General features: G+C 43.1%; 1 protein-coding gene across 4 annotated transcripts in view; it reads left to right on the forward strand.

Moving 5' to 3' along the window:
* Positions 1 to 12,458, forward strand: part of RTN4 (reticulon 4) — a 76,132-nt gene that overhangs the window by 13,614 nt on the left and 50,060 nt on the right. For 2 of the 4 annotated variants that reach the window (XM_074578612.1, XM_074578613.1), the window contains 4 exons: positions 2,005 to 2,118; positions 2,399 to 2,487; positions 6,257 to 6,317; positions 11,318 to 12,339. In XM_074578612.1, the coding sequence (XP_074434713.1) occupies positions 11,901 to 12,339 (439 nt within the window). In that variant the 5' untranslated portion in view covers positions 2,005 to 2,118; positions 2,399 to 2,487; positions 6,257 to 6,317; positions 11,318 to 11,900. Of the gene's footprint in view, positions 1 to 2,004; positions 2,119 to 2,398; positions 2,488 to 6,256; positions 6,318 to 11,317; positions 12,340 to 12,458 lie in introns of those variants that run through there. The other 2 variants (XM_074578614.1, XM_074578615.1) reach the window with 2 other exon arrangements.

Raw genomic sequence — 12,458 nt, forward strand, 5'->3', positions numbered from 1 at the left:
GGAGAAACGAGGGGGAGATGATTTGTGCAGGGCTGCTGCGCGTTCAGAAAGTGGTCCACAATCCACAGTTCTCAAACGGATGGAGCAGGGTTTCAGATCTGTTCTTGGGGTACTTCAAACCCTCATGAGCATCGAGGATTATATTAATATTGGTAACCTTATGTTAGGACAATGACAGCTTCTTTGTAAGTGTCCTTTTTCTCCCCCTGCTATCTGTGGTTCATATTGCTTTCCCAAAATCTTGCCAGTTTAGCTCACTTGTGTTCCTCACTTCGCTGCACCAGTCCCTGGGTTCGAAATGTTTATACTGGAGTCATACTTACTTCCGCTGAAGAAGTGATGAGTTAAATAGCTGCATCTCTTGCACTGTTCATTTCCAAGTTCAAACGCCTTTTGATTTTTTTTCCCCAGCTCTCGTGTGCTTTCTGGGTTTTAGGTGGAATCTTTCTAAAATGCTTTAATCGCACTAAAGGTTTAATCATAATAAAGGTTTTGCTTATCATTATACATTCTTTTCAGTCTTTTCAGCTTTTATTTGTGGCTGGGTTTTTTTGCTTAATAGTAATTTGAGGACGAATTCATAGTCTACAAGAAGTTTAATCCTAGTGGTACACATAAATGCAGAGATTCAAATTTGTTATTATCCATTAAATGAATGCATGGTTATTTCAGAATATTGCCTAACTTAGGGCAACACCTTCCTATTTTAATACATTTATATAATTAGAATGAGCAGAATGGAAGGTCAAGCTGTGCGGTGAGTCCTCATCATACTAAAAACACAGTAACAACTCCCTCTCGATTTATCTTGCACCAGATTTTAGTCCTCTTGCCTTCCGCTATCCATAAACAACGGCATTTTACTGTAGTAACACTAACATGCAACATGCACATGCCTGAATGAAAAATTGGTCATTCGAAATAAGTTTTGAATGAGAAGGGAGAATAAAGAAGAATATAGGCTTACATGCGTATCTAAAATAACTATAAATACATTCAGTGCAGCAAGGTAACTTGAAATTAGATTTTTCATTAGTTTTCTGTCTCATCTGTTTTTCTGCTTGGAAGGTGATTTTATGCCCTTTCCTTTCTTCTGTCTTCATTTCAAATAACAGAACTGAATCCAACTATTAATACATTCAGTGCAGCAAGGTAACCTGAAATTTCATTTTTCACTGTTTCTCTGCGTCATCTATTTTTCTGCTAGAAAAGGGGATTTCTTGCCCTTTCGTTTTTATCTTCATCTTTTACCATTTCTGTATATTGGGCTCATGATTCATTTAACTCTTTCTCTCCTACTCATCTCATCTCTGACCACAGACCTTTCTTTCAAAAACTTAGGAATACAGGTTCCGTTTTGTTCTATTTTCTTTCTTTTCCAGCTGCTGCTGACTGATACTGCTTGGTTGGTCCTCCCAACCAGGCTGCAAATCACCGGGAACTTGCTCAGCTATCATTTACAGTTTCTGCGCACACATTCCCACCTTTCTCAATTGCCATGTGAAACTCTTCCCCACCTAACCATTGCCGACAAGCCCCAAAACTCCCGGTTTCAGTATTGCGTTGCTCTTCCTGAGAAAATGACTGCATTCAGAGACATGGACAGGAACAGCCAGCTGTTATTCACGCTTGCTATTTTAAATGGCCATTATTTTTGGAAGAGTACCACACAGCTTATGGCAGCGTGAGAGTTTCTGTGTAGTAGCGCCGAGAACACAAATACTCAACACTGTCTCTTGAAGTAATCTTGTGCGTTCCTTATCCGAGAATTGCCAAACCCCAAACTTGCCTATCTTGTCAAATCCCGTGTGAATTGCCCCAGGTGACATGGCTACAAACATTGCCTACACATATCCCACACATCTGTGTGTTGCCAATACTCAGAAAGGATTTTGAAGTCAGTCAGTCATGTGCTGACATGAAGCAGAATAAATGGAAATTGAATTGTTCTGTATATTGTGCCATTAACTTCATCGGCATGATGATTCTTCTAAACTTCCGCAGTGGGAGTTACCAGCGCGGGGTTCGGCAGTGCTTCCGGCTGACGCGTTTGGCCTGTCTGCAGCGTTGTGAGAAAGCTGATTGAAAAAGGAAAACATAAGCCCATCCTGGCAGGAGGTATTTATAATATCGATGCATCATACAGAGGCTGTGATCAGGGTTATGGGTTCGTGCTGTTACTCTCTGTAAATAGGAGATTATGTCGTCTCGCCTTAGAAGCTTACAACTGAGGAGAACTCACAGAAGTGTATGCCATTAGCTATAATAATATATATAGTGCCTGTATATGTTTGTTATATTCTGGTCTGCCTATGTATCTAAACTTAACATTATGGGACGCTATTCTTCGCTCACTGAAGATCAATTTTTTACCCCCTTTTTTTTTTTTTCTATGTAGGTATATATTTCCTTGCTTGCTTCTAGATCTATCTTTCAAATCCAAGCAAATCCAAAACATCTGCAAGAGAAATCAACTAACCAATAATGGTAGGTGGCAAACTGCCTGCTCTTTTTCCACTGACCTCTTTGGTTTGTTGTTACCTCGTTTTTCCAAAACACCCCTACGCAACATGTCTTTCATCCACCTGTTGTATTGTGGCTTATGAACTATGTGTAGGAGGAATTGACTTCGTAACATGCCAGTGTGTTGCATAATGCAGTGAGCCTTGGTACTTGACCAGGAAGCCTAAGCACTCCACAGGGTAAACATGAACCTAATTAAACAAAGCCAAACAGCCGGTCAGGCTAGAGACAGTATATTTTGCTTTTTTGGTTCACACTTTGCATATGCTTTTATAAATACATACATATATATATATATGCCACACACAACCGTGAATGCATAAGTACTTAGGCTGAAGGAATATCCAAAATCTGAACTGAAATTTCCAAGCAGAGGAAGACAAAATCCCTAACACCGTGTGTTTAAAAACGACATATTGTTAGGAATGCAATAAAAATTTAAATATCATCCAATTGCCATAAAATGATCCAAAATTGACCCAGTGTATCGTATACTATGTATTTATATGGGGGCACCTGATTTTATTGTTAAAGCAGTTAAAATAGCACTTGCTATTTCTGAAAAATATGAGAGATTGTATCCTGTACTATTTTTAGGAATGAGATGTTTATCTTTACTTGGTTGCAGTTAGATGGATGCTATATGAAGAAGTAAGAATTAACCAGTCCTGGGCTGTTTTAGTCTGAGGGAACTGCAGTTAATAGTTTCAGATTGTGCCAGTTGCCAGGGCTGATCTTTCTATTCCGTGTGTGTCAGCAGCTGGAGGTCTAGTCCATTTTAGCATCTCTTTTTGTCTGCTCCCAGCTGTCTTTCCTCTTATCCCACAGTGGGATACATAAATTACTTGTAAAAGTTCAGCATCCTGGGCCAGCCACAGAAATGGATTTGGAGAGGGGGCAGGGGGCAAAGTGCCTGAGATCAGGGCAGAGAAACTGAGTCTGCAGCGAGGCTGAGTCGGCAGAGGTAGTAACCATCACCCACTTCACAGGAAATCCAGGATAGAAGTTTTGATGAAGTATTACGTTTAGTTAGTATAAATTGCACATACATCTTGGTATCTCACGAGGTTGTAATGTGCTTCATCAGAGATATCTGCTCAACTTTACAATAGCACAATGCAAAATTTACAAGAACTCTGTTGAATCAATTTAGTTGGATAAATCTTAAAGACCCGCTAGTCCTAAATTCTGATTTTATTTTCTAATGCTTAAAGTGGGTAAGATTTTGATTAGAAACAAATAACATATAGCTAGCTGCCTCTAAAGCCAAACTGATTGTTTGTTTTTTTCAATTTACCCGGGCATTTCTGCCCAGGATATGGTCATGTTATCATTATTTCCAGGCTCATACATTAAAACTTGCACTGTTTAGCAACCTGATTCTACCTAATTGAATAAAACCAGTTAATCTTAGCTAGTAGCCTAGTAATTTAAGCAGCTGTTACATGGTATTCAAGTAGTCAGTTTTTACTGATATATGTTGGTTTTTCACAAGTTACAATGAGAAAAGTAAAAACTATATTTGCACTGAAAAAAAGGCATTTGAAAATAGCTTAGAATAAGTGATACATGCCAAACATCACGCCCGAGAAAGTCTAAAGAACCTTGATTTTCTTTGGGGAATAAAGTAGCCCTATGTAACTTCTTTTTCATGTACTGTTTTTTCAAGATCTTTTCCTTTTGTTTCTGCTCCTTTTCACAGCATACATCAGAGAGAATTCAGCCTACAGGATTTATTTCCCTTCTTTTTTTCCTGTCCTTGCCAAAACTGTAGCTGCACCTAGGTAGCCTGCACCACAGTTCCACTGGCATGACTCACCTAAAATACATCCCTATCTACAACAGTCAGAAACTAGTTCCAAAACCAGTAAAACTAGTAAATTCAGGTTTCCTGTAGCTTCAGGTCTTACATTGTTTGCATCTCTATCCTGGAATATCTTCAGTCATTCTCACACCTCTCTCATCCTCCTTTTTTGGTTTTGCCATCTCGGTGAAAGACACACACGCTTGTAAAAACTACATACTAGCTGATGGCTCCCAAGTGGAATGGGGTAACAACTGAATTCTCCTGGCTCCCTTTCCACAGGAGAGATTATCAGCTGTCTGTAATTTATCCAGCTGCTGATTTTTACAAAACTAGCAGGAATTTTATAACCTTGAATCTTCTGCCACTGCCATATTTAACGGAAATTGTTCAAAGTGTTCAAAAGCTGGAGCGTTCTACGTGGAGAAAGGTGAGGTAGATAAAGGGCTTCAGGTATGATCAGCTTGATGTGATACTGACAAAGCAGGGTAAGCGTGTTGAAAATTTTTTTAGCTGTCCTATCTTTGTCTGACCCAAATAAAAGGAAGAGCTCCCTAAACGCTTGTAAGACAGAAGCAGCGGTCACAGCCTTGGTGTTGTCTTCCAAAGCTGCCATACCTTCTGTCTTTGGAAGTCAAAAATGCACTGCGACCCCAAAACACCACCATAACTCCAGTGAAGACTCCAGCTGCTGTAGTCTAATGAAAGCAGTTACGAGGGGCAAGTTATTAAGCAGTGAGCAAAGTGCTGGAAGACGGTGGGCTGGTACCTTTCAAACGTGAGGCATTTAAAATCAGTACTGTTGCTTCCAGTGTAAACCTGGCTTGTATCTTCAAGTTTTATAATCCCAGTAGCAATGCCATCAACCTTCTCTATACTAATGGTGAAAATGTTGCTACTATCAATCTGCTTACTCCTTGGGCATATTTGGAGGCCAAGGGAATAACCCTGAATATTGGTAACTAGGCTGTTTCTTTTCCAAGTCAGTAAGTATAAGTGCATAAAAAGAGCAAAAATTGATTTCTAATTTAAATTATATGCACTTTTCCTTTAAAAAAGCAAACCATTTAAAATCCCAAATTATTATAACATTTATGAATTCCTAAGTTTTAAAAAAGACATTAAAATAATGTAGATAAAATACCATGATTTCAGGTAGTTCGTTCTTGCTGTTGGAGTTGTAAATTCTGGTCACCAAGATAGTAGCATCACTTGCTCTGCATCTGAAATCAGAACAGTGGTGCTGCCAGACCAGATATACCACCTGCACCTTCTCCTGAATACGCAGGGAATGTATTTTCCTCAGTTGGCTTGTTCAGCTAATTCAGCTCAGTCACTTGCTACATTCCAAGTTAAGAAACCAGGCGTTGAGCACCTCTGGTTTAGACAGAGGTTAGATACTCTGAGCGTGGAACATGCCATCCAAATTCTGTTCCTGCTCTAAAACTACACCTGTAACTTGTAAAACTACTCTGTGCTCTAATTTGCAATGTAATGAATACTTTGTACTTCCTTCACTCCCTGGGAATTGAACGTCACGAATATGTCAGTCCAAATGACCTGAAAGGTACTGGGCATCAATGGACCTTCTTCCCTCCATTGAACCCCCAGACACACAGGGAACAAACACTGCTGGTTCATTACTTTAATTACCGTGTGCGGCATATTCACATAAACCAGAGCAGAACTGTAATAAAACCCTTAAAAAAAAAAAAAAAAAAGCCACGTATTCAGGCTGAAAAGTTTGATTTTAGACATGTCCGTGGGTATAGATTTAGGGATGCTGAGATCTAAACTTGATACTGATTTTAAGCATTCCTGTTTAAATGAAAAGTAAGAGGGGAGAACATGAATTAGAAAAAGTAATTATGATACTATCTTGATCCGTTTGCATGAGGTATTAATAGAGAATGGATTTTTTGTGTCTAGGTTCAATGAAGCTGGGGGTCCTTACGGTTCCTTGAGAGTGTGAAGTATTACAGCCAAGCTGGTAAGTGAATAATTTAGTTGTATTTATTAAAAGTGTGGAGGGCTGAAGAGTAGCAATATTAAACCTGAAGCGGGGAATTACCTGTATTCTGGATAATTTGAAAAATTTTCACCATTCATTCTGATTCCTTAGAAAAGTTTAGGAATGCTCACAGAGAGTCTCAGAAGACTTCACATTCTTGTACCTTTAAATTTTCTACAGTGACCTGATGGATTTAGAAAGTGGTATTAAAAATTGTTTAGCGTACATCATTCTGCCACATTCCCATGGCTTTGTTTTCCTAATATACTATTATTAACATGTGAATAGAAACATCTGATTCAATTTTGTTATTAATATATTGCATCATCGTAAGAATGAAAGGTAAGTCTTTAGTCTTAGTTTCCACCTAAGGACTTTTCTGATTGACTACACACTCCTACAAAGTGTCCAACCCTCACCCCTCTGACCAGGCAGAGAGGAAAGAACTTCAAGGAAAATATTTATTTTAAATCCACACTATCTGCTTGTTGGGAACTTGTTAGTCCTACAAGTTAAGCAGCCTTCACTGGGGTCAGTATTTAGATCGGAGGTTATCCAAGAACATGGAAGTGCCACAGGAAATGTTCGAGGTTTCGCACAGAAGTCTCATCTCTCTTCAGTGTAAACAATGTCTGCTTTGGGTGTGGATGGACCCCACTGCTCAGGGTCCTGAATGTCTGTAACATGTAAAATTGATAGCTTAACTGTGTATCATCTTTTTAAGACCTAATGGTTTTTTGCAAGGGAAAGAGTAGTCACGGCAAAATCCAATTAACGGTGGATTCCTGTGCGGTTTTAGTGAGGTGAATTCCTCAAGTCATAGTCTCATTTGCTGGAGAGCATCGTGTATTATCAGTCGGTGCTTTGATTCACTTCAAATGCTGGTGTATTTTAATGGTGAGGAAATATATTCTTGTTCACTGTCGTAACATCATTTTTTGGTTCCTTTGAGTGAAAGCTTAAACATACCAAGTTGTGCCCTAGGAAGAAATTACCTGGATGTAGGAATTTAAAGCTACAGCTAAGGGCAATTTGGCACACATGGCAGTTGGTGTAATTGAGAGCTGTCCCTAAATCGCTCTAATTTATGCAGATGGACTGGCTCAGCACCCAGCTGGCTGACTGAAGAAGTTTTAAGGAATGTTTTGTGACAGATCTGAATCAGGGTATTGTATATTGACACGGTTATTAGGACATTTACTGTAGAAATAGACTGGTTTGATTTATCAAGATTATGTTGGGGGGATTTAAAAAAAAAAAAGTGGAAAAATTGGCTCCACCTAAGTCAGCCTATGGGGTGTTAGAAACAATTCCAGAATAGGAAGTGCCCATAACACTAAAGGACATAAAAGGTTTAAAAAGTGACTGTCAAGAAAATGTTAATTATTGCAGAAGACCAGGCTGAAAGGCAGGTCCCACAGAAGATCTGATAAAGCTGAACCTGACTGAGTTACCATCAAGAGATGGCAATCCCTCTGTACTATTGCTTTAACACCTTTCCCTCCATATGCTGCATTTGTATTAATAAACTAAACAGTGATTTTGTCACGATATTGCACTACTGATCTTGAAAAGAAGTACAGCATGTTCAAATGAAGACAGGCTGAAGAAGGCACTGTAGCAAAGGCATAATCTGAAAACAAAAGAACGGGAGAGTTTTATCCTTCCAGAGATAAAGACATGATGCCTGGAACCTGGAGGATTGTACTTTGAGAGTAAAAGGAGGGACAGAAATCCAACCATCCCTGCAATTATAACTCCATCTTTTTAAAGTGCTGACTGCTGTCTGAAACCAAACGTTTTTTTTCTGTTTGATGCTGCTGTGAAGCGATAATATTGTATTTGTCCCATCACAGTTATTTTTCTAGTCTACAATACGCTGTGATCTCGTATTAGTTCTGTGTAAGATCAAGCAGACAGTGACAGCGGAAAGAAAAAACATCCAACCAGTACATAGCCATTGTCAGCACTGCTGTGGAAATTCAGAAACACACCAACTGGTGCTTCTCTTCCACGTACTGAATGCTTTTCTCCCTAAGCTTGCTAGATGAAAACACCTCATGGAAACTAAGTTTGTGAATTAACTTGCTGAATATCTGTGAAGTACTCCTACTTGCTGACAACTTTCATATAAGAATTGTAAAAATATTTTTCTAAAGAGCAAAAAGAAAGGGTGTTTTGCAGTACAGCCTACTGATTGGAGAGCTGTATTTTTCTCTTGCTTGTTAATTTGACTGGCTTAGGCTACCTGGAACTCCCTTCCTGTTTCCCTCCAGGACCTTTAGTCACTTCCTTTCTCTAAATAAAAAACGCTTTCATTTGTCTTTAACTGATGATGGGATTCTCTTGCAAACATTCTGATAAAATCAGCCAAACTATATATAGATTTTTCCTACTTGCAGATGACCAAAAATCACTGCAGTTAGATATGTTAAAATTAGTTTCAGCACTGTGTCTGTGCTCAAAATTTTACAAAATTTTAAAGGTACCTTGTTGCCTTAGGGTATATTTTAATGGAATGTTAAAATTCCGTTTTCTTGTTTAACCAAGAGATGCAAAAAAGATTGTCTGGTGAAATTATAAAGAACTTATTCAAAGTTTTTTTATTTGTTACACAAAAAAAGTGCAGATTTACAATACAAAAATAAATAAAACTCTATTTCCTTTCCTGGTATGTAATAAATTAGTGACAGATCTGAATCAGGGTATTGTATATTGACACGGTTATTAGGACCACACAGAAAACGTGAATTTTCCTTTTAGTAAAATATTTCAGGCCTGGTCATCTACTGTGAATGAGGTAAAATGCCACTGAAGATTACAGACTGTTATCCATCCATAAGGTTATTAAATCTGGCCTGTTTTGTTTGAGGTTTTTTTTTTTAGATAAAAGCCATCACCAGCTTGTTACTCAATTCTTAATGCAATTCAGTATATTAAGCTTCTTCAAAATGTAAAAATGTTATGAGAATTTACCTTACCCAGAACTGAGTGCTCTCCATTTTCCAAACTGACTAGCTGGTAGGAAAAGAGAGGGAGTATTGTTAAGATTTTCTTTGCATGCACTTACACGGTGGCAGCTGGTGTAAGACACTGGGTAGCAATAAATAAGTAAAAAGAAGACTCAGGTCAGTACTGGGACCAGTGCTGTTTAACATCTTTGTCGGAAACACGAACAGTGGGATGGAGCGCACCCTCAGCAAGTTTGCCAATGACACCAAGCTGTGTGGCGCAGTAGACACAATGGATGCCATCCAGAGGGACCTGAACAGGCTTGAGAGGTGGGCCTGTGTGAACCTCATGAAACTCAACCAGGCCAAGTGCAAGGTCCTGCACCTGGGTCGGGGCAATCCAGGGCACAAATACAGGTTGGGCAGAGAATGGCTTGAGAGCAGCCCTGAGGAAAAGGACTTGGGGGTGCTGGTGGATGAGAAGCTCAACATGACTCGTCAATGCGTGCTTGCAGCCCAGAAAGCCAACCGCATCCTGGGCTGCATCAAAAGAAGTATGGCCAGCAGGTCCAGGGAGGTGATTTTGCCCCTCTACTGTGCTCTGGTGAGACCCCGCCTGGAGTACTGCATGCAGCTCTGGAGCCCTCAGCACAAGAAGGACATGGGCCTGTTGGAACAGGTACAGCGGATAGCCATTGAAGATGATCAGAGGGCTGGAGCACCTCTGCTATGAGGACAGGCTGAGAGAGTTGGGGTTGTTCAGCCTGGAGAAGAGAAGGCTCCAGGGAGACCTTACAGCACCTTTCCAGCACCTAAAAGGGGCCTACAGGAAAGATGGGGAGGGACTCTTTGTCAGGGAGTGGAGCAATAGGATGAGGAGTAATGGTATTAAACTGAAAGAGGGGAGATTTAGATTAGATATTAGGAAGAAATTCTTTACTGTGAGAGTGGTGAGACACTGAACAGGTTACACGGGGAAGTTGTGGATGCCCCATCCCTGGAAGTGTTCAAGGCCAGGCTGGATGGGGCTTTGAGCAGCCTGGTCTAGTGGGAGGTGTCCCTGCCCACAGCAGGGGGGTTGAAACTAGGTGATATTTAAGGTCCCTTCCAACCCAAACCATTCTGTGATTCTATGAACCAAATTAATTACTGGCTCAGTGAAGTGGAAGTGCTGATACTGGAGTTACAGCAGAGATCTTGGACTATGATCCTCCAAGTCAAGACCCACCATTTCTACCAGATCAAAAATACCATTCAGGGATAACTGACATAATTCCATTTCTGTGTTGCCATCCTGTTTTTCATAAAGTCCCCGAATGCTGGAAATCTAACCCAAGTTTCATGCTAGAGACTCTTCCCTCTGCAGTATGAAATGCAGCCACCCTCCATGCATTTGGGTACGCTGAACAGAGCCCACTCCGGAACCTCTCCTGTTGCCAGGGTGTCATCAGTCATTCTGCTTAATGGGACGTCCCACCTGAATATCCATCTTTGCATACGCTGTATCTGACATGGCCAAACGTAAGTGGCAGGAGAGTTGTTGTTTCTTTTTCTTAAGGACTTGTGTCGCACTGAGCTTGCAGTTTGCTTGCTGTCAGTGTTTCCATGAACTGATCCCTTTATACAGCCGCATGTGGGAGAACAAATCATCTGTGGGTTAAAAATCCATAATAATGTTGGAAGAATATTAAATATAGAATTGTAAGACCTTTTGGTCTTACTGTGGTAGCTGTGTGGGTGAAAATTGCATCAAAATATACACCATTTTAGTTAAAGTGTTACCCTCAGGGGCTCAGCCAATGTTCCGTCTCTGAGCAGAAAGCAAGAGACCACACCAGACCCTAGCACGGCGGCATACGCCAACTTTTGCTTTGTGAACAAGCTGCCATTTGCCTCCTGCACAAGTTGCCCAACTCACATTCTACAGAGATGGCTAGATCTGTTCAGATGGCCGATTTAAACCCATACGAGTGGTTAAACACGTTTGTCTCTGTTGAAAATGTCTCCCCTCCGGTCTATTTTTTTCAGACACAGTAAGTAGTTTTGCATGGCGTTCTGGTTAAAACTTCCATTGCCCTCGGAGGAAGGCGCCGACCGGCTCCACTTCCCACCCAAGAGGTGAAGATCGGCGCGATGCCGGAGCGACACAGGGAAGGAGCCTCACCCCCTGCGGTCCCTGCGGTCCCTGCGGTGCCCCGGGACCCTTCGGTCGCATCCACGGTGAGACAAACCGGGTTACGGCCGACGCGTACCCCGCAGCCCGACTCCACGGGAAGCCCAAACGCGGGCCCCACCCCGCACTCTCCGCGCTGAACTTTACCCGACTTCGCCGTCCCCTCTCGCCCCGCCCACACGCTGCATATTCATGAGGCGGCCGCACCCCAGCGCCACGCCTCATTGGCCGTCCTGCTCCCCCCTCGCGTTCCTACTGGCCGTCGCCGCCGCCGCTCAGCGCCGCAGCGGCCGCGCCCCGCCGCCTCCCCCAGCGGTGACTCAACAGGGCGTGGGAGCCAGGTCCCGCAGCGGCGGCGCAACCCCAGCCCTCCCCCCACAGTCGGCAGAGGCACAGCCCTAGCGCCGCGCACTCATTGTTCCGCCAGCTCCAGGCACCATGGACGAGATGGACCAGTCGCCCTTGGTCTCCTCCTCCTCCGGGCCGGCGCGGCCGCAGCAGCCCCAGTTCAACTACCAGTTCGTGCTCGACGACGAGAAGGAGGAAGAGGAAGAGGAGGAAGAAGACGAAGACTTCGACGAGCAGCTGGAAGTGATGGAGAGGAAGCCCGCCGCGGTGCCCGCCGCAGCCCTGCAGGAGCGGCCGCCGCAGCTGCTGGACCTCGGCGGCCCCGCCGAGCCGCCCCGCCCCGCCGCCCCAGAGCCACCGCAGCCCGGCTGGAGCCCCCCGGGAGCCGTCTCCTCCTCCTCCTCCTCCGCCACCACGCCGTCCCCCGCGCAGGAGCAGCCCTCGGACCTCGCCCGGCCCGCTCAGCCCCAGCCGCCCGAGCCGGCCGCCGCCGCCCACCGGAGAAGAGGGTCCTCCTCCGGCTCGGCTGGTAAGTGCCTCCGCCCTGGGCAGGGGGGGGGAGGGCGGCAGCGGTCCTCCCAGCCGGGCGCATCCGCCCGAATCGCTCCGGTTCTGGCTCGTCGCGGCGCCGCCGTGAGGTTCCCTTTG

The sequence above is a fragment of the Larus michahellis genome, chromosome 3, assembly GCF_964199755.1.
Source record: "Larus michahellis chromosome 3, bLarMic1.1, whole genome shotgun sequence".
NCBI classification, from domain to species: domain Eukaryota; kingdom Metazoa; phylum Chordata; class Aves; order Charadriiformes; family Laridae; genus Larus; species Larus michahellis.